The sequence below is a fragment of the Ahaetulla prasina genome, chromosome 4 (genome assembly GCF_028640845.1).
Source record: "Ahaetulla prasina isolate Xishuangbanna chromosome 4, ASM2864084v1, whole genome shotgun sequence".
Taxonomy (NCBI): domain Eukaryota; kingdom Metazoa; phylum Chordata; class Lepidosauria; order Squamata; family Colubridae; genus Ahaetulla; species Ahaetulla prasina.
In genome coordinates this window covers 100,278,245-100,304,958 of record NC_080542.1, presented here as the reverse complement: position 1 = coordinate 100,304,958, position 26,714 = coordinate 100,278,245, and the positions used below count along the sequence as shown (strand labels likewise).

General features: G+C 40.3%; 1 protein-coding gene across 12 annotated transcripts in view; it reads right to left on the bottom strand.

The window, feature by feature from the left end:
- The window catches only part of TBC1D5 (TBC1 domain family member 5), a 407,351-nt gene that overhangs the window by 254,764 nt on the left and 125,873 nt on the right, over positions 1-26,714 (bottom strand). For 10 of the 12 annotated variants that reach the window (XM_058183246.1, XM_058183249.1, XM_058183242.1 and 7 more), the window contains one exon: positions 6,413-6,546. The exons of 1 other annotated variant lie outside the window; for it this stretch is intronic. In XM_058183246.1, the coding sequence (XP_058039229.1) occupies positions 6,413-6,512 (100 nt within the window). In that variant the 5' untranslated portion in view covers positions 6,513-6,546. Of the gene's footprint in view, positions 1-6,412; positions 6,547-7,203; positions 7,310-26,714 lie in introns of all 12 variants that reach the window. One more of the 12 variants, XM_058183251.1, reaches the window with a different exon arrangement.

Genomic DNA, 26,714 nt, shown 5'->3' with positions numbered 1-26,714 from the left:
TGTGCAGACCCTTCTGCGCATGTGCAGAGTGTCTGTGATGACGTCTGGGTGGGTGGGCGGAGCCTCCCACCGCCACCACTACTTGTTCGCCCAAACCAGGGTGAACCAGTAGAAACCCAACACTAGAGCTGAGAAAAAAATATTGGCCCAAAATCACCCAGCTTCATACCCATGGTGGGACTAGAATTCACAAACTTCCGATTTTTAGCATGGTGCCTTAACTACTACATCAAACTGCATCTTTTAAGTATAGCATATTGATCCAAAAAAGTCACATTCAAGGCTATTTAATATTTCATCATGGCACATCGTAGTAAAAATGATCCTGATCTCTGTGTCTCTATATATGGTGAAAAATATACACGCAAACACAGAATGCTTCAAAAAGATAATTTGGAAGTAGTACAAAGTTATCTCAGAGAATTATTTCTGACGTGCATTTCTTGACTAAAGAAATAAAGCCATAAAAATATGAAGAAATAATTTCAAAATGAACTTTAAAGAATAATATTTTTAGCTCATGATTGAAATGATGTTGGTACTTTCTAAGCTTGGTTATTTTCTTGCAGATAGAATAGAATAGAATAGAATTTTATTGGCCAAGTGTGCTTGGACACACAAGGAATTTGTCTTGGTGCATATGCTCTCAGTGTACATAAAAGAAAAGATATGTTCATCAAGGTACAACATTTACAACACAATTGATGGTCAATATATCAATATAAATCATAAGGATTGCCAGCAACAAGTTATAGTCATACAGTCATAAGTGGAAAGAGATTGGTGATGGGAACTATGAAACGATTAATAGTAGTGCAGATTCAGTAAATAGTCTGACAGTGTTGAGGGAATTATTTGTTTAGCAGAGTGATGGCCTTCGGGAAAAAACTGTTCTTGTGTCTAGTTGTTCTGGTGTGCAGTGCTCTATAGCGTCGTTTTGAGGGTAGGAGTTGAAACAGTTTATGTCCAGGATGCGAGGGATCTGCAAATATTTTCACGGCCCTCTTCTTGATTCGTGCAGTATACAGGTCCTCAATGGAAGGCAGGTTGGTAGCAATTATTTTTTCTGCAGTTCTAATTATCCTCTGAAGTCTGTGTTTTTCTTGTTGGGTTGCAGAACCGAACCAGACAGTTATAGAGGTGCAAATGACAGACTCAATAATTCCTCTGTAGAATTGGATCAGCAGCTCCTTGGGCAGTTTGAGCTTACTGAGTTGGCGCAGAAAGAACATTCTTTGTTGTCCTTTTTTAATGATGTTTTTGATGTTAGCTGTCCATTTGAGATCTTGCAATATGATAGAACCTAGAAATTTGAAGGTTTCTACTGTTGATACTGTGTTGTCAAGTATTGTGAGAGGTGGAAGTATGGAAGGGTTTCTCCTAAAGTCTACCACCATTTCTACGGTTTTGAGTGTGTTCAGTTCCAGATTGTTTTGGTTGCACCACAAGGCTAGTTGTTCGACCTCTCGTCTATATGCGGATTCGTCATTGTCTCGAATGAGACCAATCACTGTTGTGTCATCTGCGAACTTCAGTAGCTTAACAGATGGGTCATTGGCGATGCAGTCATTGGTATACAGAGAGAAGAGAAGTGGGGAGAGCACACAGCTTGGGGGGCCCCTGTGCTAATATTTCATTACCCAAACTAGGCAACATCATCAGTGCTAGTAGGATGAGGTTTACTCTCAATTTATATTCTGGTGGCTTGCCCTGTCAGTATTGGTGGGAATGGTCTTAGAGGTTTTTTTTATCAAACCAACAATCAAGAAATGAACAATGCCCCAATCAAAGAAATGCTAAATGAGCCAACGATAAACAGCTCAAACAGCCCAACCAAGAACCAACCACTAAGACTACTCCCACCATAGCAAGCCACTAAAATATAAATTGAGAGAAAAACCGCACTACCATGTTTCCCCGAAAATTAGACCCTGTCTTATATTTTTTTGAACTCTGAAATAAGCACTTGGCCTTATTGCCATGCCCTCAAAAGCCCAATTGGGCTTATTATCAGAGGATGTCTTATTTTGTGGGAAACAGGGTAGCATTGATTATCTTACATAGTTTGGATAAAGAAACTCTTCAAGGTAACAACCAAGCACAGAGAGTATTAAGGAACTTTCAAACAAAGAGTGTTGCTTTCTCCTAGCCAATCAGACAATATAGTCCTTACACATAAAGCTACTGTATACATATACACAATGAGATACACCCTAAATGCACATTCAGTTGAGCTGCAGAAAAGAGTATCTATAAGATATAAGAGTATCTATAAACATTGGATCATATATATATATATATGTTTTCTGAGGTTTTCGCGGGTTTTTGTATGTAGGTCTTTGGTTATTCGGGTTTTCTCCCTTCTGCGCATCTCCAAGATGGCGCCGCCCTGCTGATCGGGGGCGCGGCGACGGGCCTTTCCGGGCTCTTTTTGGGTCTGGGGGGGGCCTTAATACCATCATAGGCCCCCGCCCTGATGGAGGAAGATCCCGCCACCCGTAAGAAGCCCGAGTCACGGCGGCCCCCCGGCGCCCCAGAGGTAACCCTGGCGGCCTAGCGGCCTGCCGAGCCGCCGCCAGCCTTTTTTGGCGGTTTGGCGGCGGCGGCGGCGGCGGGGGGTAGGGGGGCGTTGGCAGCGCCCCCTGGACCCCTGCCTGGAAGACTTGGCCAGTTTTGAAGTTGGGTTTGGAGTTTGGGCGTCTCCGGTGGCGATGGGAGGAGCCCCGGAGGGGCTGCGCCCCAATGAAGATCTGGAGGGCCGCCCGGGCTCCATCGGCCTCTTTGAACCTGCGGTGGCGAGGGCGGCGGCCTGGCCCTTCCCTCTCCGTCGGGCGTTGGCACCGGTGAGCCCTGGGTCTGCTGGCGGATTTGGCGACGGGTGTCCCCCTCTCATCTGGGGGAGCTCCAGTGGCCTGCTCGCGGTGGCGATGGGGGCGTTTCCGGTGGCGATGGCCTGGCGGAGGCGGTGGGCGGCGGCGGCCTGCCCCGGTGCTTTGAAGTGGCGGATGGCCCGATAGGCCCAGGGTGGCTGTGACCTTGCCCTAGTGGCGCGGATATGTGGCAGCGCCGGAGGAAGGCCCGCGGGTCCAGCGGACACCCCTCCACTATTTACCATCTTTATAACATCTCTACCATCGTTCCTCTCCCCTTCTTCCTTAGCCCACCCCAGGTCGTTTGTATGGGGTGGTGAACTGACTGAGTCAGCGGTTTTGTCATCTACCGCACATGGATTATCTCGAACTATTTCCCATCAGGACAGACTGGTCATGGTCATTTTACCATCTGTTGTGACTTTTGCTGCCAACTTGACCAGCCCAGGATGGGCCTTGCCCGGACCGTCTCAGTGATGCGAACATTTACTGCGGCTGACCTACTTGCCCTGCGAGATGCCCCTCTCTCGCGGGTCTGGCCCTCCAGATTATCGAGGGCCCACCTTGAGGACGGGCTTTGGAGTCCCGAGAGGTGGCATGCGAAAAATAGGAGGCTTAGGGGTTTTTTAATTGGCTGTTTTAATAGATTTTTTAAGGGAGTTTTAAAGGGATTTTAAGGGGGAGGAAACCGACGGGCTTGGGTTGGGGGTGGGAGGGAAGGGGTGGGTGTTGGGGTAACCCGTCGGGGAGTCCAGTTCCTGCACATGCTCGTGGCGGGGTTGGTGGGTCCGAGGTCATGGGGAGTCGGTGTTCCATTGGTCGAGGGTGGTGCTATTTCCACGGTAAGGGGAGGGGCAGATATGGCGGAAGTGGGGCTCATATCGTGTTAGGGGTGCGCTCGATGCTTACAGGCGATCGCGCGCCCGAGCCCTCAAACTTCTCCTGCCTCGGATGGTCAGGATCCTCAGGGCCCTGGCCTTCGCTGATGTTATGCAATGCACGGTCCGTGGCCAATAAGGCCCCCTAATTCACGATCTTATTCAGGGGTGCCGCGGACCTTATGGGCGCATGGAGACCTGGTTGGGCCCAGAAGGGGCGTGCCCTTGTTCAGATGTGCCCACCGGGTTTCCGAGCATTTCATCAGCCGAGGTGCCAGGGTAGGGGTGGTGGGGTGGCGGTTGTGATTAGAGAGAGTCTAGAGCCGAGGGAGACCACTGTACCTCAGATTGCCGGGTGCGAATCCCTCTTTGTGAGATGGGGTCATAGATGTCAGATGGGCTTGCTGGTCGCGTACCTGGCTCCTTGCTACGTGACAGCTGCCCTGCCCGAGCTCCTGGAGGTGCTTGCTGGGGTGGCAGTTGAGACCCCCAGACTTTTAGTCGTGGGGGACTTTAACTTGCCATCGTCCGGCTCGTCATCGACGGTAGCTCGGGAGTTCATGGCTTCCATGACGGCCTTGGACCTGACCCAAGTAGTTGATGGCCCTACTCACATTGGGGGTGGCACTCTGGACCTGATTTTTGTCTCTGGTCAGTGGTTGAGAGCTTTTTTGCAAGATAGATTATAACAAAGGGATGGAAAGCTTCTAGCCTTATAGATATTATGAAGCTGAACAGCCTCAGCAACCAGCATGGGCAGCTGTGAGGAATGCTGGGAGCTCTAGTTCAGCAACAGGATACTCAATGATCTCAACATTGCTACACAATGAAGTATGAGAAGTAGACTGATGGTACCAAATTATATTTCTCTATTCTGCAAAATTAAATGAAACCACGTTTCATTTACCCCATGGAAGCTGTGAGGGTTAGTTAGTTTTATCTTTAAAGTCTTTATGGCATGGGACAAGAGTATCTGAGGGGCTTAGTTACATCAGCCTATCCCAACCCATCGGAACTGACAGACAAGGCATGCTTCAAGTACCCTCATCTAGGGACCTACATTTGGTGGGTACCAGGAGATGTGCCTTTACTGCCGGCATGCCCATCTTATGGAATATCCTTGACCCAAAATTAGATTAACTCCTTTCCTTTTCATATTTTATAACTGTCTCAAGACCTGTGTTATGTTATTAGGCTTGGAGCTCCTAGGGACCTGGAGACAAGTAGAGGTGGTCGTTCTTATCCTCTCTTTCTTTACATATTTGTATTTATAATATTTAATTTTTAATGTAGATTTTAATGTAGATTTCTGTTGTTTTATTCAATGACTTTATGCAATTCAGTCACTTTTTGAGATATGGGTGCCTATACAAATTTGATTAATTAATAAATAAATATAAAATAAACTTCTAAAATACCAAATATTTTAGTCCCATTATTATGTTTTCTTATTATTATCATGATTGGTCACATAACCAGCCAGATGTTTATATTAAATTTGGCCTTTTTGACAACTTATTATTTTTATTTCTATTACTTATTATTTTGTTACTTACTGATTTTAAATTAGTGACTGTCTCCTGACTCAAGCAAACAAATCATTTAAACAGGCTAAAAATAATGAGTACATGTGGATAAATACTTATACCAAAATTATAGTCATAACCTGTTATAATGAAGGTATGAAATATCTATTTTGTTATCGTCTGAAAGTAAAAGATGATGGGGAATACTGTGTTTCCCTGAAAACAAGACTGGATCTTATATTAATTTTTGCTCTAAAGGACACATTAGGGTTTTATTTTCGGGTTAAGTCTTATTTTGGGGGAAATATGGTACTAAATGTGTCAGTTTGACTGACAATCTTAACTGGGGCTTATTTTGGGGGTAGGGTTATATATTACCAATATCTTGAAAAATCATGCTAGGGCTTATAATTCCAGTTGGGTCTTATTTTTTTTGGGGGGGGGGAAAGATAGTTGTCTGGATTGTATCATTTTATTGTATTGTTACAATAAAATACCACACCAAATATTTATTTTAGCAAAGACAGAACACTAACAAAAATTAAGTAGCAAGAAAGGAAGAAAAAATGAGTTCATCTTTAAGGACCTCTGGTGGCTCAGCAGACTAAGTCTGTCTGTTATTAACACAGCTGCTTGCAATTACTGCAAGTTCAAGTCCCACCAGGCCCAAGGTTGACTTAGCCTTCCATTCTTTATAAGGTAGGTAAAATGAGGACCCAGATTGTTGGGGACAATAAAAGTTGACTTTGTATATAATATACAAATGGATGAAGATTATTGCTTAACACAGTGTAAGCCACCCTGAGTTTTCGAAGAAGGGCAGGATATAAATGCAAATTTTTTAAAAAAAGGACACTTAGTAAAAGTTATATTGAATGCCAATATTCTGATGGTAAAATAATTATTCAGTCAATGACTGGGAAAGGTAACTATCTGAGTAGTGCTCCAAAATAATTTTAACTTGATTTCTCATAGTTTTATTTATGTCTGACTTTTACAAAGCACAGTTTATTACAAATTTTACTGATTTAAAAACAAAACAACTCCTCTCCTGAAATGTATCTCAAAAGAAGCTGTCATTCCAAACTTTTCCAAATATTTTTAAAGTGCAGCTGCAGTACAGACATTATATACTCACCTTCATCAGGCTTGGTCCCATAACTCTGAAGGGGATCAATTCCTATTTCTTGCTCTTCAGTTTGCAAAGGATGGCTACTTCCAGAAACAGAGTGATACATATTGAGATTTGGCACGTCCAATAAGTTGAATTATCTATATGAAAAATTAAAAGTAAATGATTAATCATATTACCTACTATTCCTATTGTATTAAAATGTAAAGACTTCAGAAAATGCAGTATTTCATTCAGAAAATAATTAAGTGCTTCTGCATGGCACAGCTATTAATCATACTACCGTGTTTCCCCAAAAATAAGACCCTGTCTTATATTTTTTTGAACCCTAAAATAAGCGCTTGGCCTTATTGCCCTGTGCTCAAAAGCCCAACTAGGCTTATCATCAGGGGATGTCTTATTTCGGGGGAAACGGTATTAAATACTAACAAAGTACAAACGATTACAAGAAATGTATATTATTATGCAATACATACATGTTTGCTTTTTGAGGCATGTCCCAATATATAATTTTTCTTCACCTCTCATATAAACCCATAGAATAAAAAAAAGTGAATAACTATATCGATGTAGATCACCAGTTGAGTTTGAATTTAAGGAAACTTATGTATATTCAGTATCAGACAAACTCAACAGAATTGTATTTGTGTTCTTTGTATGTTTTATTTATTTATTAAATTTATGAGCTCCCCACCCACTCTTCACTGATAAAGTGACTCTAGGAAGCTTAAAATGATAAATATAAAAACAGTTAAAATTAAGAATAATTAAATGCACAGGTACCGGATACATGGTACCTTGTTCAATAGTAGTAACTGTGAAAGGGATCTTGGAGTCCTAGTGGACAACCATTTAGATATGAGCCAGCAGTATGCAGCAGCTGCCAAAAACGCCAACACAGTTCTGGGTTGCATAAACAGAGGGATAGAATCAAGATCATGTGAAGTGTTAATACCACTTTATAATGCCTTGGTAAGGCCACACTTGGAATATTGCATTCAGTTTTGGTCACCACAATGTAAAAAAGATGTTGAGACTCTAGAAAGAGTGCAGAGAAGAGCAACAAAGATGATTAGGGGATTGGAGACTAAAACATATGAAGAACGGTTGTAGGAACTCGGTATGCCTATTTTAATGAAAAGAAGGACTAGGGGAGACATGATAGCAGTGTTCTAATATCTCAGGGGTTGCCACAAAGAAGAGGGAGTCAAACTATTCTCCAAAGCACCTGCGGGTAGAACAAGAAGCAATGGGTGTGGAAGCTAATCAAGGAGAGAAGCAACTTAGAACTAAGGAGAAATTTCCTGACAGTTAGAACAATCAATCAGTGGAACAACTTGCCTGCAGAAGTTGTGAATGTTCCAACACTGGAAATTTTTAAGAAAATGTTGGATAGCCATTTGTCTGAAATGGTGTAGGGTTTCCTGCCTGGGCAGGGGGTTGGACTAGAAGACCTCCAAGGTCCCTTCCAACTCTGTTATTATTAATCTATACATAGAAACAAAATGACAGATAGCACTGGAATGACATCTTCTTACATCATCAACCACCTCCAGCAGGGAGTGCCCTCATGGGCCCCATACCAACTGACAAAACCAGGTTTTAATGACCCTCTAAAAGGCCAAAAGGATTGGAATATTCTTACTGGGGGTGATATAATGTTCCACAAGGTGGGGGCACAGTGGAAAAGGTTATTCTTTTTGACTTCACCAGCCTACCATGCTTCCCTGAAAATAGGGCATGTCCCAAAAATAAGGCCAAGTCTGATTTTTGGGGTGGGCCTAAATATACGCCCATCCCTGAAAATAAGCCCCCCCCTCTCTCACACTTACACAGACACACACATAGGTCCCTCACTCCCTCCAACCCTCTCAAGGCAGCCACATTCCTGCGAACTCATGCACTTCCCTCCCCTTTTGCCACCCGCTGCACTGATCGTAGATTTCGAGAGCCTGCTTCTAAGCCATGGTGGTAGTCGACCCACCCTTGCCCCTGTCCACATAGCCCGCACTACTGAGCACCCGCCCCAGCAACCCCAGCGGAAGTTCACTGCCCCAGGGCTTCCTTGGCAGGGCAGCTACCGGCGGCAGAGAGGCTTCCATGTGTAGCGGGCAGTCGTGGAGGCCTGGCACATCCTGCAGCTAGGCACAGGTCTTGGTGGGGATGGCTGAGGCACTGCAGGTGTTGCTGCCACTGCCACCTGCAGAGGCCCTAAGTGTTGGCCATGGCTTGGCCGACCAAGCTGTGTCTGTTGGGGCTGCCCTTGACACGGCTGCCTGGCGTCTTGCTGCCAGGTGCCTGGAAAGTGTAAACTGGACCTGCGATCGGAGCAGAGAGGAGCAGGGGAGGAGATGCCTCCGGCGATCATCACCTAGAGTGGGAAGCACATTCCGAGTGAGCGCTGCCCTGACCGGGGTTTGGAAGCCACAGACGCAGAGTTTGGGGGAGAGAAAGAAAGTCTTCTGTTGCTTCTGCATTTGGCTGCATGTAAGAAAAGCAGCAGAAGCAGCGGAAGTCTTTCTTTCTCTCCCCCAATCTCTGCCTCTGTGGCTTCCAAACCCGGGCCAGGGCAGTGCTCACTCTGGGAGTGTGATTCCCACTCTGTGGTGATGGCTGGAGCTGGACCCTGCAGGGACCCAGGCCGTGGCTTCTGTGCGGGTGCTGGACGCCAGTGGCATTGGCTACCAGCTCCTCAAGGATCTGATGCTCACTAGCTTCACCCACATCGATGTGGTGAGGCCTGGGAGGCAGGTGAACAGGGGGTGGGGACAGGCACTCGTGAGGCTTGGTGCCTTCGGGACATTCATATTGTACACCCCCCGATGGGAGGGGCTTGATAGCAGGCGCCCAAAGGGAGCCTCTCTCTGCTGGACTCCCAACTGTAAGTATGCAGGTCGCCTAGGTCCTCCTGCACCCCCGAAATAATAAGACCCCCCCTTACAATAAGGCCAAGCCCTTATTTCGGGGTTCAAAAGAAAATAAGACCCTATCTTATTTTGGGGGAAACACAGTACTAGGTAGAGTCCATTGAAGGCTCCTTCCACTTGAGCGAATGCTATGGCCTAATCCCACTGGGGAAAAAAGGCTCCTCAGATACCCTGGACCTATGACACAAAAGGCTTTAAAAATAACAAACTGACCTTTAAAGGTAACAACCAACAACTTGTATGTTGCGAAAGCAAAATGGTAACTAATGCAGCTCGTACAATTAGCTGTGTTATCTGTGCTACCCTAAGGCCCCCAGAACTGCTCACATTATTGCATTCTGCACCAGTTAGCATCCAAAGACAGTTCAAGGGTAGCCCCATTGCAGTAAACCATCTGAGAGATGACCAGGACACTAATGACTGTACACAGGGCTTCATGATCGAGATATGGGTGTAACTGGTGGAAAACAGTTGCAGAAAAACTCTCTTAGTCATGACTGCCACTTACTCTTTTGAGCAGGGATTATGAGTCTAGGACAGTGATGGTGAACCTTTTAGACATCGAGTGCTCAAACTGCAGATGCGCACATGCACAAATTCACACATGCACGAATGTGTGCAGATGCGTGCATGTGCAAACATGAACACATGCATGCATGGAAATGCGCGCATGCACAGCAGAGACCTCAAGACCAGCTGGCCAGCGGGAGGCAGGGCATCCCAACACTAGCAAGAGGTGAGATTTTTTTTCTTTTGTGAGCTTTTCATCATTTGTAGGGAAACAGAAGCTCACGAAAGAAATGCCACGGAGATCTGACCTGAGGCGACGGCACACGTGCCAGCAGAGAGCGCTCTGCATGTCAGCTCTGGCACCCATGCCATAGGTTTGCCATCACGGGTCTAGGAGAATCCCCAGGTTGTAAACTGGATTTGTTTGGGTAGTGCAACTCCACCCAGAACTAAAGATGATAAACAACTGGCTCTCTAAGTTCCCCACATCCAATCTACTCTGTCTTACCAGGGTTCAGCTGAAGCCTGTTGTTCCTTACTCAGACCTCCATACCTTCCCCACTGTGAAAGGGCCACCACAGCATCACTTGGATCACCAGAAATGGAGATGTAGAAATGAGTATCACCTAATGATACCTCATCCCATGGTGCCGGATGATCTCATCAAGCAGTTTCATGTAGATGTTAAGGAGTAGAGAATTCCAAATCCTGCACCACCCCACAAAGTAATGGCTTTTGACTGGACTCCTTGCTCCCTATTAACATCAATTGGGACCAGCTTTTTAGAAACAGCTGAACCCTACTACTAGTTTCTACACAGGGCAGGGAGGCAGATACAGCAACAACAATACCAACTGATCCCATAAGCCCAGCTTCAAGAACAGAGTTTCACATCTGGAAAGCTGAGGAGCATGGTCTCTAAAGGCTAAAATAAATTCTTGGCTGACAACTGCTACATCTTCTCCCAGAGGCCTTTGTCTAGTACAAACCCTAAACCCAACTGAACACATCTCTCTTGAAGTCAATCAGATTGGCCTCTTCAATGAGGTCACAAATGGGGGGGGATGTCAGCTGATTTGGCATTCATCAGTAGCAACTGAAGGCCCATGCCTATGAAGGTCTGCTCTCCAGGATCTAGACATGAGCTCAGAGTGATAGAACACCACGCTGGTGTTAAATATTGGGATATCTTCCCCTGCTAACTCACAAACAAATACAGATTTCCCCCCTTCCTCACTACAAGAATTTATTCTTCAATTTTTATATTCCCTTGGTAGATGCCATATGGGTATGAAACATAACCCCAAGATAAGTATTTCTTTGATTAGTATACTAGTTCCAAAATGTAGTTCAGAGACTTTTGTGTATTTTTGCAAGTTCCATAAGTTTCTCGTTAATTACAAAATGTTAATTACTGCTTTTTGGGGGAATACCTCAGTAAAAATATGTCAGCACTCCCAGGTAAAGCAGATAGGAAACACAACTAGATAAGCTAATCCTATTTTATTATAAGGGTATATTCAGCATGTTGAATGCTGAATGAATGAATACACACACACACACACACACACAGAGAGAGAGAGAGAGAGAGAGAGAGAGAGAGAGAGAGAGAGAGAGAGAGAGAGAGAGAGAGAGAGAATCTTCCAAATTGAAGGTACAAATCTCCAGCTGTCACTTTTAATTGCCTGATCAACTAGGGTGGGTCCTTCCTGTTTCTTGCTGACTGTTAACCCACCAGATACCTCTCCCCCGCCTCTTCTCAGATCTAAGCAGCATCTCTTTCCCTAATTCCTGAAGCTCATTCTCACTTATTAATATATAATATTGAATTTAGTATTTAGTATTAAGTACATTTTCCCTATTATCCAAGTTAGATGTGCTAGTAGTAACTATTTTTCTAATATGCCAGTTTAGAAGAATGGAAATGGGATATATTCTGCCCCTTTAAGTTTTATTTGAAGTCAGTTGTCAGCAACTTAACTTAAAACAGAATTCTATCTCCCTAAATTGTCAGTACAAAACTTAGATGCGGTTCTTTATTCTGATTGTGTGGCTATTCTTTTTTTAAATGCCCTAGTGATCTGTTGCAAGTAAGGCTCATAATAAACTACACGTAGTCCTTGATTTATGACAACTGATCTTAAAATTTCTGTTGTTAAATGAGATATTTGTTACTTGAGTTTTACTTACTTGAGCTCCATTTTACGACCTTTCTCACCACAGTTGTTAAATGAATAACAGCAATTGTTAAGTTAGTAACAAGGTTGTTAAGTGAATGTGGCTTCCCGATTGATTTCACTTGTCAGAAGATTGCAAAAGGGGATCTCAGTGTAAATGTCATAAATATGAGCCAGTTATAAGTGTCTGATTTTATTTTATTTATTTATTTGTCAAACACAACAATATATATAAGTATAAGCATGAAATAACCATACGAATTGGATACAATCAAAGAGAACATTAGGACAGGAACGGTAGGCACGCTGGTGCTCTTATGCACGCCCCTTACAGACCTCTTAGGAATGGGGTGAGGTCAATAGTAGATAGTCTTTGGTTAAAGCTTTGGGGATTTTGGGAAGAGACCACAGAGTCAGGTAGTGAATTCCAGGCATTAACAACTCTGTTACTGAAGTCATATTTTCTACAATCAAGATTGGAGCGGTTCACATTAAGTTGAAATCTATTGTGTGCTATCAGTGGTGCGTTGCTACCAGTTCGCCCTGGTTCGGGCAAATAGGTAATGGTGGCGGCGGGGAGGCTCCGCCCACCTGGCTGGATGCTTCTATGCTTGCACAGAAACGTCATGTGCGTGTGAATGGGCATGTGCGTAGTCACGAGCAAACCGGTAGCAACAGATTTTGAAACCTGCCCCTAATGGGGATGCTTCAACAGCTGTAAGTGTGAAAAACAGTCATAAGTCACTTTTTTCAGTCCCATTGCAATTTTGAACGGTCACTAAACAAACAGTTGTAAGTTAAGGACTACCTGTTTTCAAAATTGTGATTTTTTTTTTAAAAAAACCCCCAAACCTCAATGTCATAAACATCAATGACAGATAAACGGTCAACATATATCATCAGGTTGCTTGCTTATCAAATATCCAGTATAATATTTCAGTCATCTGAAATCTATAATGAACACATTAAATCCATTTTAATAAGGACGTTTTAATAACGTTTTAAAAATGTTTTAATAACGTTAAAACCATACTTAAAAATGAAAGAAAAGCTAAAGCTAAATGAGTCAGTACTTGCTGCCATAAAACTCTTTAAGTTAAATCTCAACATTATATAGCTAATTTTAAAGCTTATAATACCTTAAAGCCCCACTATCCAGTCCAGATTCCTAACAGTGCTATTTTGGATATCTTGCTGCATTTAAAATGGGAAATTGGGATGATTCTACTGAAGTCTATACCCCCATACTGGATCCTGAGAACTTTATACTTCTCTACTGAACTTTTGGAATAAGCTTCATTGTTCCAGTAGACCCTTGGCATCACGATCCCTTTTGACATTTTTTCTTCTGTCCGAAGAGTAGAGTCTGTATTGTAAGGGAAAGGATAGGCCAAAACATTGGAAGAGGGCCTATCTCCCTGCGTGAAATTTTTCTCAGGAGCCGGCCGGACTGTTTGTTAGATTTTTTTTAAGATTTATTGATCGCTTTTTCGAGCGCCTTGTGGCATCATTCCTCTGCTTTGGAATGAGGCTTGGGGGCTTTGGCATTTAGAGTGGGATACCCTATGGCAGGGGCTTGACAAACGTTGCCTGAGGGACCCTCCCCAAGATCGCTAAAATGGCCGCTCCGTGCCTTGCCCATGGAGCCCTTGTTTGTCATAGAGCGACTGGTCTCCGCCATCTTAAAACTATCCCGCCAAAATAAACCGCTCTGATAAGGAAGGCAGCAGCAAAGGAATACCGTTTACTCACGACCTTCATTTCGCAGCAAAGGACAGTCCGGAATTCTGATGGTGAGCCGAAGTCTCTGTTGATGAGGCAGACCTCAGGAATATCGCTCGCTGATAGGCTGCTAACGCGATGTAATAAAAAAAATGGGGATTGATTCCCCCGTTCCTTTTGTCAATCTAATCGCTAGCCACAAGGGCTTCTGGCGCAATGCCGAGTAAAAAGAGGGAGTTTTCCTCCTCTCCCACAGTCGAATCGCTAGCTGCAAAGCCTTAAAGCACGATGTGAAGAAACAAACGGAGATTCCTCCCCTTAGGCAGTTTAATCCTTAGCCATAAAGGCTTCAGAGATGAAAAACCGCGGCGCGGAAGCTGGCCATGCCTCAGCTGCTGCTCCGATGCAAATTAGCAATCGGCTGCCTGCTGAGGAGATAATAAGCAGCGAGCCTTCTGGGCGCGCGTCAGGGACAAGCCCGTGGTTGCTGACCCAGGAATACCGCCGGCTGATTGATTACAGCCGAAATTAACCGGCCCTCAGCGGATTCGGGCTAAAAAATCCTTCGCGCTGGTAAGGTGATCCAATTTCAACTGCTAAATGGTCAAAGTCAAATAGTCAGGAAAAAGGCAACAACACGTCTGGTCCTGGCAAGGACCGAGTCAAAAAACTGGAGTATAGCGCCTGGAGGCGGGGCTTATGAAACTTTGCAGACTCGGTCTTATGGCAAGCAAGAGGACTTTCCCAAACCTGACCGCTGTTTCCCCCGACAATGAGAATCCCATATTTTATAATATTGTTTATCTTCTTGTTCTCTAATTTCAAATGTTAATTTACTCATCTCTGCACATTCCAACATTTTTCTAATTATTTCATCTTGCGAAGGTAACTTTTCATTTTTCCAATTTTTTGCAAATACAATCCTAGCTGCTGTAATAATATTCACAATCAAATATTTTATATCTCTAGTATATATCTCTGGTATAATTCCCAACAGAAAGATTTCTGGCTTAAAGTCAATATGCTTTTTAATCATTTTTTCCAACCTCGTGTGTATTTTAGTCCAATATATTTTAGCTTGAATGCATGTCCACCACATGTGGTAATATGATCCAGGTATCTGATGACATTTCCAACGTTTTTCAGATTTGTCAAACATTCTAGCAATTCTTGTCAGGGGTAGATGCCACCTGTAAAACATCTTATACAAATTCTCTTTAAATGCTGTCGACATCATCATTTTATAATTATACATCCATAATTTCTGCCAATCGTCTAGATCTATCCCATGACCAAAATTCCTCCCCCAAGCAATCATTGTCTCTTTAACCTGTTCTTCCTCTAACTTCACCTCTAGTAAGTATCCATACAGTTTCTTTATCAGGTTGTCATCTGAACCTGTTAAAATCTCATCAAAACTCGTTAGGTTATTATAATAGCCTTCTGTTTTAACATCATTATCATACCTGGATTGTATTTGCAAGTATACAAACCAATTCATTGTTACACCCTCTGCCTCTATTTTTAATTTGGATTTTAACTCACCCTTTTCATTCAACAATTCATTATATCTAACAATATGTTCCTTTTTAAATGTTATTAAGAGAATGCCTCAATGGGTGAAACCCACATTAGAATTTTTAAGAAGTGACTTTTCTTAATCTTTTCCCAATTTAATAACGACATTTCTCTGACTATATGTCTTCTAAAAATGGTATGTCCATACCATAAAAAGGCATGCCATCCCAACAACAAATCATGGCCTTCCAGAGTTAATATTCTATTATTTTTTAGGGTTATCCATTCTTTAATCCACATCATATTCACTGCTTGATAATATAGTTCCCAATTGGGTAGCCCAAAACTGCCTCTGTTATCTTGTAATAATTTTATTTTTATCCTTGCTTTTTTCCCTTGCCAAATATACTTCAGCATCGCTTTATTCAGCTCCTCAAAGTACCCTCTGGTCAATTTAACAGGTATAATCTGAAACAAATACAGAATTCTAGTTAATATATTCATCTTAATTGTTGATATTCTTCCCAACAAAGACAATTGTAGATGTTCCCACTTAGTCAAATCCGCTACAATCTGCTGTTTGAGTTTACCATAGTTATTTTCTTTTAAAGTGCTACACCTTGGAGTAAGATATATCCCCAAATATTTAACTTTATTTGCAATCTGCATCCCAGAATATTCTACCAACTCATTTTTTTGCTTCATCATCATATTTTTGTCAGTTTTCATATTGTCCCTATTAATTTTCAAGCCTGCCACTTTCCCGTATTCATAAATTCTTTCTAACAAACGAATTATAGATTCTAAAGGATCCTCAATAATAAAAACCAAATCATCAGCAAAAGCTTGAAGTTTGTATTCTTCCTTCTGAATTTTCATGCCTTTTATTCCCCTTTCCTCTCTAATATTTCCATTCAATATTAATATATCAAATTCAATATTTCCAAGGTCAACACAAACAGCAGCGGTGACAGTGGGCAGCCTTGTCTTGTACCTTTTCCAGTATGAATCGCATTCGTCAATTCACCATTTATCATTATCTTAGCTGTTTGTTTTTACTATATGGCTTCTATTGCTTTAATAAATCTTTCATTGAAGCCCATTTGCTTCAATTGTAAGAAGCTAAAATGCCAATTAACATTGTCAAATACTTTTTGTGTGTCTAAAAAGATCAACGCCATCTGTTTTTCGGGATGAGCCTCATAATATTCTAAAGTATCCAAGACTACTCTCATATTATTCCTAATTTGTCTTTTAGGCAGAAATCCATTTTGATCCAAATGTATAAATTCATTCAAATGGCTTTTAAAAAATGGGAACAAGAATTACAAAGATTTCCAGAGAAGATAGATATTAAGATGAGAATGGATTTAATTAAACATAAAATGGCTTTTCTTGAAAAGGAAGAGTTAGCAGAAAAAAATCAAAGGGGCAAAACAGAATTATTTTGAAAATGCTAACAAATCAGGTAGATGGCTAGCTTATAAACTTAAAAAAGAGAAAGAAAAACATAGAATTTTGCATTTAGAAGATTGCAACGCAGATTCAATTTATGAACGAAGAGAAGAAAATAATTGTTCAGAACTTTTATACGCAATTATATAAAGAAGAGGGAATCAATAAGGAAAATGTGAAACAATATTTGAATAAAGCAAATTTACCTCAGATTCCTAAAGATATTGAAGTTATGTTGGAGGGAAATATAACAATGATGGAATTAATGCAAGTGCTGAAAAAACAAAAAAAGGGTAAAGCTTCAGGCCCAGATGGATTGCCAGTGAAAACTACGTGACATTCCAAGAACAACTGGGTCTCACATTTTTAGAGATTATGAATGAAGTGATGCAGAAAGGGAAAATACTTGAGACCTGGACAGAGGCTTATATTACTTTAATTCCAAAAGAGGACTCTGACTTAAATCAAGTTAAAAATTACAGACCTATATCCCTGTTGAACTCAAGACTATAAAATATTTTCTTTAATACTTGCAGAACGTCTTAAACAACCCACACATCTGATTAGGAAACGAAGGGGCAAAAGCAGGGAGTGATCACGGTCAAGTTACGCGATTCACTCCTACAAATCCTCAGGTTATAAATGCAATTGGCAGGCTCCATTACATTCTTAACTCATGGATTATCTGTAGTTTATTTATCTAGGATGTTAAAGTTGGGCTAGAAGAACATAGCTTACTTATTGTAAGAATATACACTAAAATATGTTAGCTTATCATTAAACATTTTTAATTATTGAACATTATTCAATTACATTAAAAATTATGAGAGTCATACTAAGGATTAATATGTAAATATAATTTATATATAGGTATGTATGTAAATATAATTTTGATATAATATAAATAACAAGCTTTGGGTAGTTTTCTTCAAATTAACAAAAAAACTATACTGTTCTGACACATTTGTTTAAATGGGTTCTCTTCATGTAGTTTTAGGATTTGTGTTGCCCACAGAACATGCTTTAAATCATCTTTATGCAAAAATACTAAAAAAGTCAAAATAATTTATAAAGTTTTAAATATTATGATATTTTATTTACTTATATTTCATATTTCTAAACCTATTTAAGTTAGTATTGACCATACTAACCTTTAGCAGAAGTCTTTGCAAGTTTTAACAAGAGATCAACTCAATTATTTCTTTGTTTGCAAAAATGGTCTTTTATCATTGATTCATTGTGGTAAATAAATAATGTGGTTTAAATTAACTACCTATTTTATATGCTATGTAATGCCAGTATTTCATGTTCCAAACATGAACTGTGCCCCTCATTTGGCTGCTATATATTCTATTTTTCTTATAGCCATTTTATCACTTTACTAGGCATAACATTTTCCAGTACTTTTGACTGTACCAAGAAAACAAGATAATAATTAGCAGCTATTTGTGTGTTCCCTGGAAGGATATTTTAAAAGGTTTATTTCTATCTTCAAACAAGGAAATTCTTACACAAGCAAAATAAAAAGATGTATTTAGGCCTTTATATTGCTGACCTTTTAAATTTGCAGGTAAAAAATCTCCCTCAAAAAGGTATCCTGTCTCTAGTCCCTTCCACATAGATGAAAGGAGCATTAGCTCTCAGCCTCTATTACAGAAAGCAAGAAAATTCATCAAACACTGAACATCTTTCTTATTCACCTACCAAGCTTCTTTCATAATTCACTAACCACCATCTGTCACCGAGCAAGTGTTTTCTTTAGATATATAAAAAATACACAATTTGACATATTTTAGATAATGCAAAGCAAGCATGTTTTCTCTTATAAATTGTATCAGATTTTAGATCATTAAAATGGAATGATGCAAAAAAAAATCTGCTTAATACAAGGAAGTATATCAGCTGGATTCCAAAACATAATGCAGTTGCTCATGTCATCAAATAATCAGTCACTAATAACTATAAAATCTAGGGATTACGAATTGTAGCTAGTTTCATTCTGTTTAGCAAAATTTTGAAACTTTTAAACATTATCAATATAACCTTCAATACAAAGCAGTGTTTCATTGGACTTTAAATACGTTAATTAAGTATTAAAATCAATCATGTGAAAGTCTTAATATTTAATATTGTTAGATTATGTATCAAAGTGGTTTTATTATTTATTTACTCAAAACCTTTCCAGAATGCTTTATTTTGCATCAGGGGGTCTGTATCTCACAAGATAAATGCATTTGCAACATCAAATAAATTATATATAAAAGCATTTGTCTTAATACATGTCATTCAATATTAAATATCACCCAATGGTACCACCTTGAAGCTTCAATCCATTTTAACCAACCAACCATTTGTATTATTCAAATGTTGCCTATTAAACAGTTGTTTCTCAAGTCATAGTACAGAAATATGTATCTAAGAATAATAAGCATAGGAGTTTTAAAATACTGCTTTAAGATTTAACTCTAACACATTGTCTTAGCAGCACTTAAAGAAAAGATATAAATTCTGTCATATATTAAAACGTCAAAAATGAGAAATAATATGAATTGCTTCAAATACACAGGAAACATGAATAGATGTTTATAAAATGGCACTGCAAGAACCACATGTATATAAAATAAAGGTCATTATATAATGTTTTATATATCACAATGCAGTGTAACATATAGTTACTGATGTCAACTTGAAGAACTGAAGATCAGCTTATCCAACCATCTTCTTCGTACTTAAATACTTTTAGCAATTCACTTGTTGCTAATACCGGAAAATACATTTTATTGGACCCTACCATTTTTGGAGAAAAATAATTGTTTAAACTTATTTCAACAGTTTTCAATGTGCATTTGACATTGAAACTCCTGTATCTGCTCTGACATGTAACATTTATTGTTGGAAAGATAGATGGAAGAGAATCATACAACCAGCATATTCCTTTAATTTATTTAATTTTTTATGTTACTGCACTAGTGCTGATGGTTATTCTATAGATGCATGATGATATAAGATTTCTACTCCAAACTGCAGTATAACTTTGAAGAAGTGACAGGCTAAATGGTCTATTGATCTATTCTATATGAAACCAATAAATGAGGTTGTCGGGATATTTGAAGTGAGCTGTCCTCAATGTGATCATAATAATTAATTGCATTTATTGGAATGATTAGCTTAATAAAACCCTTAAAATATATGTAGGAGATGACCAAATTGAGCCAGAGGGAGGGTCAAATATATTATTAATTTCTGGGTAGAGCTGGAAAGTCTGCTTGCAACTTATTGGATCACTATTTGAAATCAGCTAGTGTGCAGTCATAACCATCAAGGTGATGGCTGGCCACGAATAGCAAGAAAGTTGCAATTTGATATGTATTGCCTGGCTCTAAGAACACTAGATGGTATCAGCATAATTAAAGGGGCCAAACTGACTAAAAAGAAGGAGAGTTTAAACCAGTAGGAAAACATATACCGTGTTTCCTCGAAAATAAGACAGGATTTTATTTTCTTTTGAACCCCAAAATAAGGGCTTGGCCTAATTACTGAGGGATCCGGCAGAGAGGGGCTCCCTCCGTGCACCATTAAGCCCCACCTTCCTGCAGGGTGGGAGAAGAATGTGAGTAGCCCAAAAGCACCAAGCTGCGTGAGCGCCTGTTCCCTCCCCCACTTGCACGCCTCCCAAGCCTCCCCACCTTGATGTAGGCGAAGCCAGTGAACACCTGGCTGGAAGCCTCTGGAAGCAGAGAAGACACCGGTCGAGCCAGCCGCCTGCTGCCAAGTCTTCCTGGAGCCAGAGCAGAGTCTTCCGGCAGTTGGGGCAGAGAGGCAGCGAAGGGAAAAGTGAGCTGCAGCCCTGCACAGGGAGACTGCGCTGCTGCTGCTGCCATCCGAGCACTGAGGATGGCTTCCTCTGTGGCTTCCAGAAGCTGCTGGAAGCGGAGAAGAAGCCAGTCAGGCCAGCCGCTGCTACTGAGTCTTCTGGGAGCCGGGGCAGCCATATGGAGTTGGAACCATAGAGTGGGAAGCACACTCCCAGAGTGGCCACTGCCAGAAGACTCAGTGCAATCTCCCCATGTGGGGCTGCAACTCACTTCACCCTTTGGACCACCTCTCTATCCTGGCTGCTGAAAGACTCTCTGCCCCGGCTCCAGAAAGACTTAACAGCAGGCGGCTGGCTCGACCGACATCTTCTCTGCTTCCAGAGGCTTCCAGCTGGGATTTGGAAGCCACAGAAGAAGCCATCGTCAATGCTGGGTGGACATCACATGGCAAGAAGTGCCGGGTAGCTGCTCTCTTGTGAGAGGGGCAGGAGTTTGAAGGTGACGGGGATGGATGGATGGATGGGAGGTGGGCAAGCGCCAAGAACACTGGGGGAGAGAGAGAATGAGAGGCAGCTCTTGATCAGCTCAGCTGATCTGCGGGTCGCGATTAAGGGGCCTAGCTGCCATTAGCTGACCAGGAAACGTAAGGGCTGCCTCTGATGCTGGCCATGCCCACCCTTCATTAGGGCTTATTTTCAGGGGATGGCATATATTTACACCCACCCCAAAAATCAGGCTTGGCTTTTCAGGACATGTCTTATATTCGGGGAAACACGGTAAATCCAATTAGAAGTTTCCATTTTAAGGAGGCTATCATCATGGTGAAGGGCTGTGTTTGAGAGCAAGGTGCTTTAAAGATGGTTCTCAAAAACATGGACTGAATTAGGTGAGACCTGACTCAAAAACAGTAACTGTGACAGGGACCTTGGAGTCTTAGTGATTATCATGTGAATAAGAGCTAGCAGTGTGAAGCAGCAGCCAAAAAAGCTACTATAATTTTGGGTTGTATAAAATCAAGATCATGTAAAGTATTAGTTCTGCTTTATAAAACCACGGTAAGACCACACCTGGAATATGGCAACCAATTTTTGTCACCATATTATAAAAAAGATGTTGAGACTATGGAAAAAATTCAGAGAACAGCAACTAAGATGATCAAAGGCCTAGAAACTAAAATGTATGAAGAACGGTTGCAGGATCTGAGTTTTTCTTTTCTAAAGAAAAGAAGAATTAGGGGTGACATGATAACAGTATTCCAGTTTTGAGGGGCTGCCACAAAGAAGAGGAAGTCAAACTATTCTCCAAAGCACTAGAGGCAGAACAAGAAACAATGGTTGGAAGCTAATTAAAAAGAGACGCAACCTGGAATTAAGGAGAAACTTTCTAGCAGTGAGGACAATTAACAAACGGAACAGCTTGCCTTCAAAAATCGTGGACGCTCCATCACTGGAGGATTTTAAGAAGAGACTAGACAGTCACTCACCTGAAATGGTATAGGTTCTTCCTGCTTGAGCAGGGGACTGGACTAGAAGACCTCGCATGTCTATTCTTATTGTACCCAACCCTACCCTACCCAACCCAACCCAACCCAACCCAACTCAATCCAAAGGAAGAAATGACTTGTAGAGCCGAAGAGCTCCAAAAAGAAGCTGGGCTCGGATCTTAGCTGAGATTTTGCTCAGCTGTGGGTATGTTGTTCTCCTTTCAAAAAATAAAAGGCTTGTAAAACCAACAGTTGTTGTGCATTTAAAGTGACATAGTCAGCATGAAATTTATTGTTACCTATAGCTTGGAAGACAATCTTAAAATATTTAAAGGTCTTGCTTTGCTTGAAATAAAATCAAAAGAATGTCTAGGGTCAATTAGCAATCTGCAGAGTGATGAACGTGTTCCAGAGTATTTCTCACTAGTTAGGGCTGAAGCATAGTTAATGTTTGCGCAGTCTTCTCTGAAGCATTTGTCACCCAACTTCTCAGTTATAATCAGTCAAGCAGCTTATTATACAAATGTCTAGCATACTGTTTGCTAACCACACTGAGAGCGCTAATGGAGTGGGTAGATGTTTGCCTCTTTTTTTGTAGATTGGGGTTACTAAAACTAGGCTCCAATCATCAAGAACCTTAGCGTGATTATCGATGTAAGTAAATAGGGAAGCCAAAGCAGGCACCAACTAGTCTAAATTGTTTTTAAATAGTCTAGTTCGCTGTTAAGGTGGGGCAATTCCTCCTGTATGTAAAGCAATCTGAAATGCTTCCCAAACTGAAATGGGAATAGAAATTTGAAGATTAAGGAAAATGAGTTGATCCAATTAGGCATTTCCAGAATAGAACTGAATTCTGAAAAAGAGTAGCAGAGATTAGTTTGCTCCAAAACAGGCCATGCCTTTTCTTTCCCTGTAGTTTGTTTCTTCTTCGGTCCTGTGTGTGTTGTAAGAGAGGATCCTTTTTATATTCCTTAAAGCAGGAAAATCTTGGCTTCATAACTATTGAACCAATGTTGGTTAAAATGTGGCAGCGTCTGGAACCCTAAAGTCTAATATGGTTTCCAGGCCTGACACTATGATTCCTATTAGCACCAGATGGATAGAAAAAACTGGCCAAAGAAACTGAATGCAAAAATAGCAAAATCTGCTCAAGGGACCTGTCATCCAAAATGGCTACACATAGTCCATTTTGTTCATGTTTGTCCCTTGGCAATATCTTTGGATGGAGTAAATTTTCAAAAAGGGAGCAACAAAGATCTTCAAAAGCGAGAGGCATGGCCAGCGTCGCAGTGGAACAGTCGGTCGCCCCGATAGCTCCGGTGTGATGCCAAGATTCCCCCTGGAATGGGGGTCCATCGCGGACCATAGCTGCCCTGAAGGGGCAGCGAAGAATGGGGGAGCCGCCAGGGCTGGCAGGGAGGCAACAAACTCCCTGCAGCCCCGGTCTTTTTCCCCAACCCACCGGGGAGGCATGGCAGCCGACATCAGCTGCCCCAAAGCCGGAGACGGCCACAAGGATCAGGCAGGAGAGAAAGCACAATTTTTTTGAAAAAGATACTGAAGTCGGGTGAGTGATCATCAGGTCACGGGAGGCATGAAAAACAATTTTGCCAAAAGCAGGTTAAGAAAAAAACATGAATAGCGGCTAATTGAAATGGGAAAAGAAAACGGAAGGAAACAATGAAAGAAAATTAGATTCACCAAAAACCTGGAATGAGAGTCTGGAACCTATCTCAAGGGTTTTAATTAATTTTGGAGAACTTTTCAAATTAAATTTTAACTGCAACTGATTTAGGACAACTTTAAAAGTTTTTATTGGCTAATCAACATTGGACAGTTTTAAAAGATGGGGGGAAGGGAAAGGAAGGAAAAAATGGACTTGATTATGATTTTAAAGCTTTAAAAATGGACTTAGATTGATTTTATCTTATCCTCCCCACTTTGCACAAGTTTGACTATAAAGGATTACAATGTAACTAATTATGGGACTGAAAGAAAGTTACAAATTCTAACAACTTGAAACAAAGGAAACTTGGCTTCAAAATGGCCACTGTACTATTTTGACTAATTATACTATAAAAGGGACAAAGGAACGTGGCTTTAAATTGGAAAGAAAAAGAAAAAGCAGATTGGATCAGGACTTTAAAAATGGACTTTAATGGATTGTGTTTTTATTCTTTGAATTTTTTTTATAAAATTTTGAACATAAAAAATTATAAGAAATTGGCAGCAAGACTGTTGATCGGACAATACTGGAAGAAAGAAGAGGTACCTACAATAGAAGAATGGATACTGAAAGTCATTAATTTGGCTGAGATGGCTAAAATCTCAGCTTTTTTAAAAGACAATATGCAGGAAAGATATTTAATTGAATGGAAAAAATGGATTGATTATCTACAAAACAGATATCAGATTAAGAAATATCAGATTGCCTTTGAATAATTAGGAAGTTATTTTATGTAATGGGGAGGGGGTTGGGAGATGAAAAGCTCTGGATGAGGTCAATTGGATTGGAAGGGAAAATTTTATTCTATGTTTGGTTTATGTATAACAATACCTTGTGATTGACCGGGAAGCCGGGGGAAGGAGGGGAAGGGGTTTTCTGGGAGGGAGGGGGGAAAAAGGGGGAAAAATGTTTTTGTTTTTTTAAAACTTTTTCAATTAAAAAAAAATTATAAGAAATTGAATTAAACTGAAACAACGGAGTTTGCTACTTTATTATTTTGCTACAGTATAAAGGTTGACACCTAAAGGCAGAAGAAAGAAGGCAGAAACAAGTGATTTGACCTTAAAAGGGATTTAGTTAATTGTCGATGGCAACTGCAGTGTAAAGACTGACATCTAAAGGCAGAAGAAGAAATGCAGAAGCAAGAAACTGAAATGATCTGAAATAAAAGACTTGGATGATAACTGTGGACTGTAATTGTTATAAAGGCTGATACTTAAAGAATTAGAGCAATCCCCAAGGAAAGATTTTTTTTAACTTTAAATTTAAATAGAATAATGAGAAAGTGGTTTTTGATGTCTTGAAACTTTAAAAATATTTGTTACTTATGTTTTGTAATTATACTAAATAATGATTTTAGAGGCAAAGGAAGATAGCAGGAACTGAGTGGTCTTGATCTTAGGACCACTCCCATATAGATGTATAGGTTGATGTGATCGCACAACCGCCCTAAGAAAGGATGTTAAAAGGCTGTCTTTAGATTCATATCATAGATTCTAAAAGATTTATGTAAAATACAAATGAGAATTATAGAATTTTTAAGAATATTTTGGGGAATGATGGGTTTTTGATGATTTGAAATTTTAAAAGAAACATTGTTATTTTTGATTTGTAATTTTACTAGATGGCGATCTCTAGAGACAGAGGAAGATAGCAGGAACTGAATAGTTCTTATTTCAGAATTATTCCCACATAGATGAATAGGTTGATATGCTTGCACGACCGCCTTAGAAAGGATGTTAAACGGCTGTCTTCAGATCTATATCAAAGGTTTTAAGAGATAATTATAATTATGCAAAATATGAATGACAATTATAGAATTTTTAAGGATCCTTAAAATGAGGGAAAGACTATAGAAAATGATTCTTGGTTAAAAGAAATAATGTTACTTATGATTTGTAATGATATAAGATAGTGATTTCTAGAAGCAGAGGATGATAGCAGGAACTGAATAGTCTTTATCGGATTATTCCCATGTAGATGGATCGGTTGATATGATGGCATGACCACTCTAAGAAAGGATAATAATGACTGCCTTTAGATTTATACTAAATGTTTTAAAGACAAAATGGAATTTATGAAAAATATAGATGATGATTATACGAAAACTTTTAGAGATATTTTGGGACTAGATATTTTCCAGGATAAAGGGATGGAATAGATTTTAAAAGAAAAGGGCTATCATAACATTTGAAAAGGGGAAAATATTGGACAAATGATATAATGAGAGGATGAAATTTGAAATATGTTTGAATATGTACCCGACCGATATCTTCGTCAACAAAGATCTGTATGTTTTATTTTGTTTTTTTTAAAAAAACTTGTTTTAAAAAAAAGATCTTCAAAAGCAATACATTGGGACAGTGATTGTTCTAAGAATGGATAATTGTTGTTAATGTGGAATTGGAAAATTGAGAAAGATAAATTTCTTCACATGGTAGCGTAGTCAATCAGAGATTGTGCATTGTGCCTGCCCAATGAGAGAACTCTGTCAGAGTCAGTAATAGTAGTGTCATTCAAAATTTGCAGATCCAACTTATATGCCTGTAGCATCTAAGCCCCTAAGTCTCCATTGTGGTCTTCAGATTCTCTAATTAAGAGGGGGAGGAACCCTGCAAATTATGTGGAATTTTGCAAAATTTTATATCTTCCACATATTTTTCCATTCCCTTTCATTGCTCACCAAAACTATCCATTTTTAGAGTGCAAAATCTGTAAAGAAATGGATTTTGTTGTAGTTGCTGTCATTGATTGTTCTTTCCTATATTCTATTCAAACAATCACTATGCAAATAAAATGATTACCCTTAAGTCATATTTTTTTGAACTTCTGTTGAATTAAATAATACAAAGGAATGGATATGAAAAATCCAATTGTTAGTATTTCTTCCACTGTTTCCCCATGTTACTCATTTTCTTCAAAACTCTATTTGTTATTTGTAAGTGCAGGAAAAAACCCACAATCGTATACAGTAT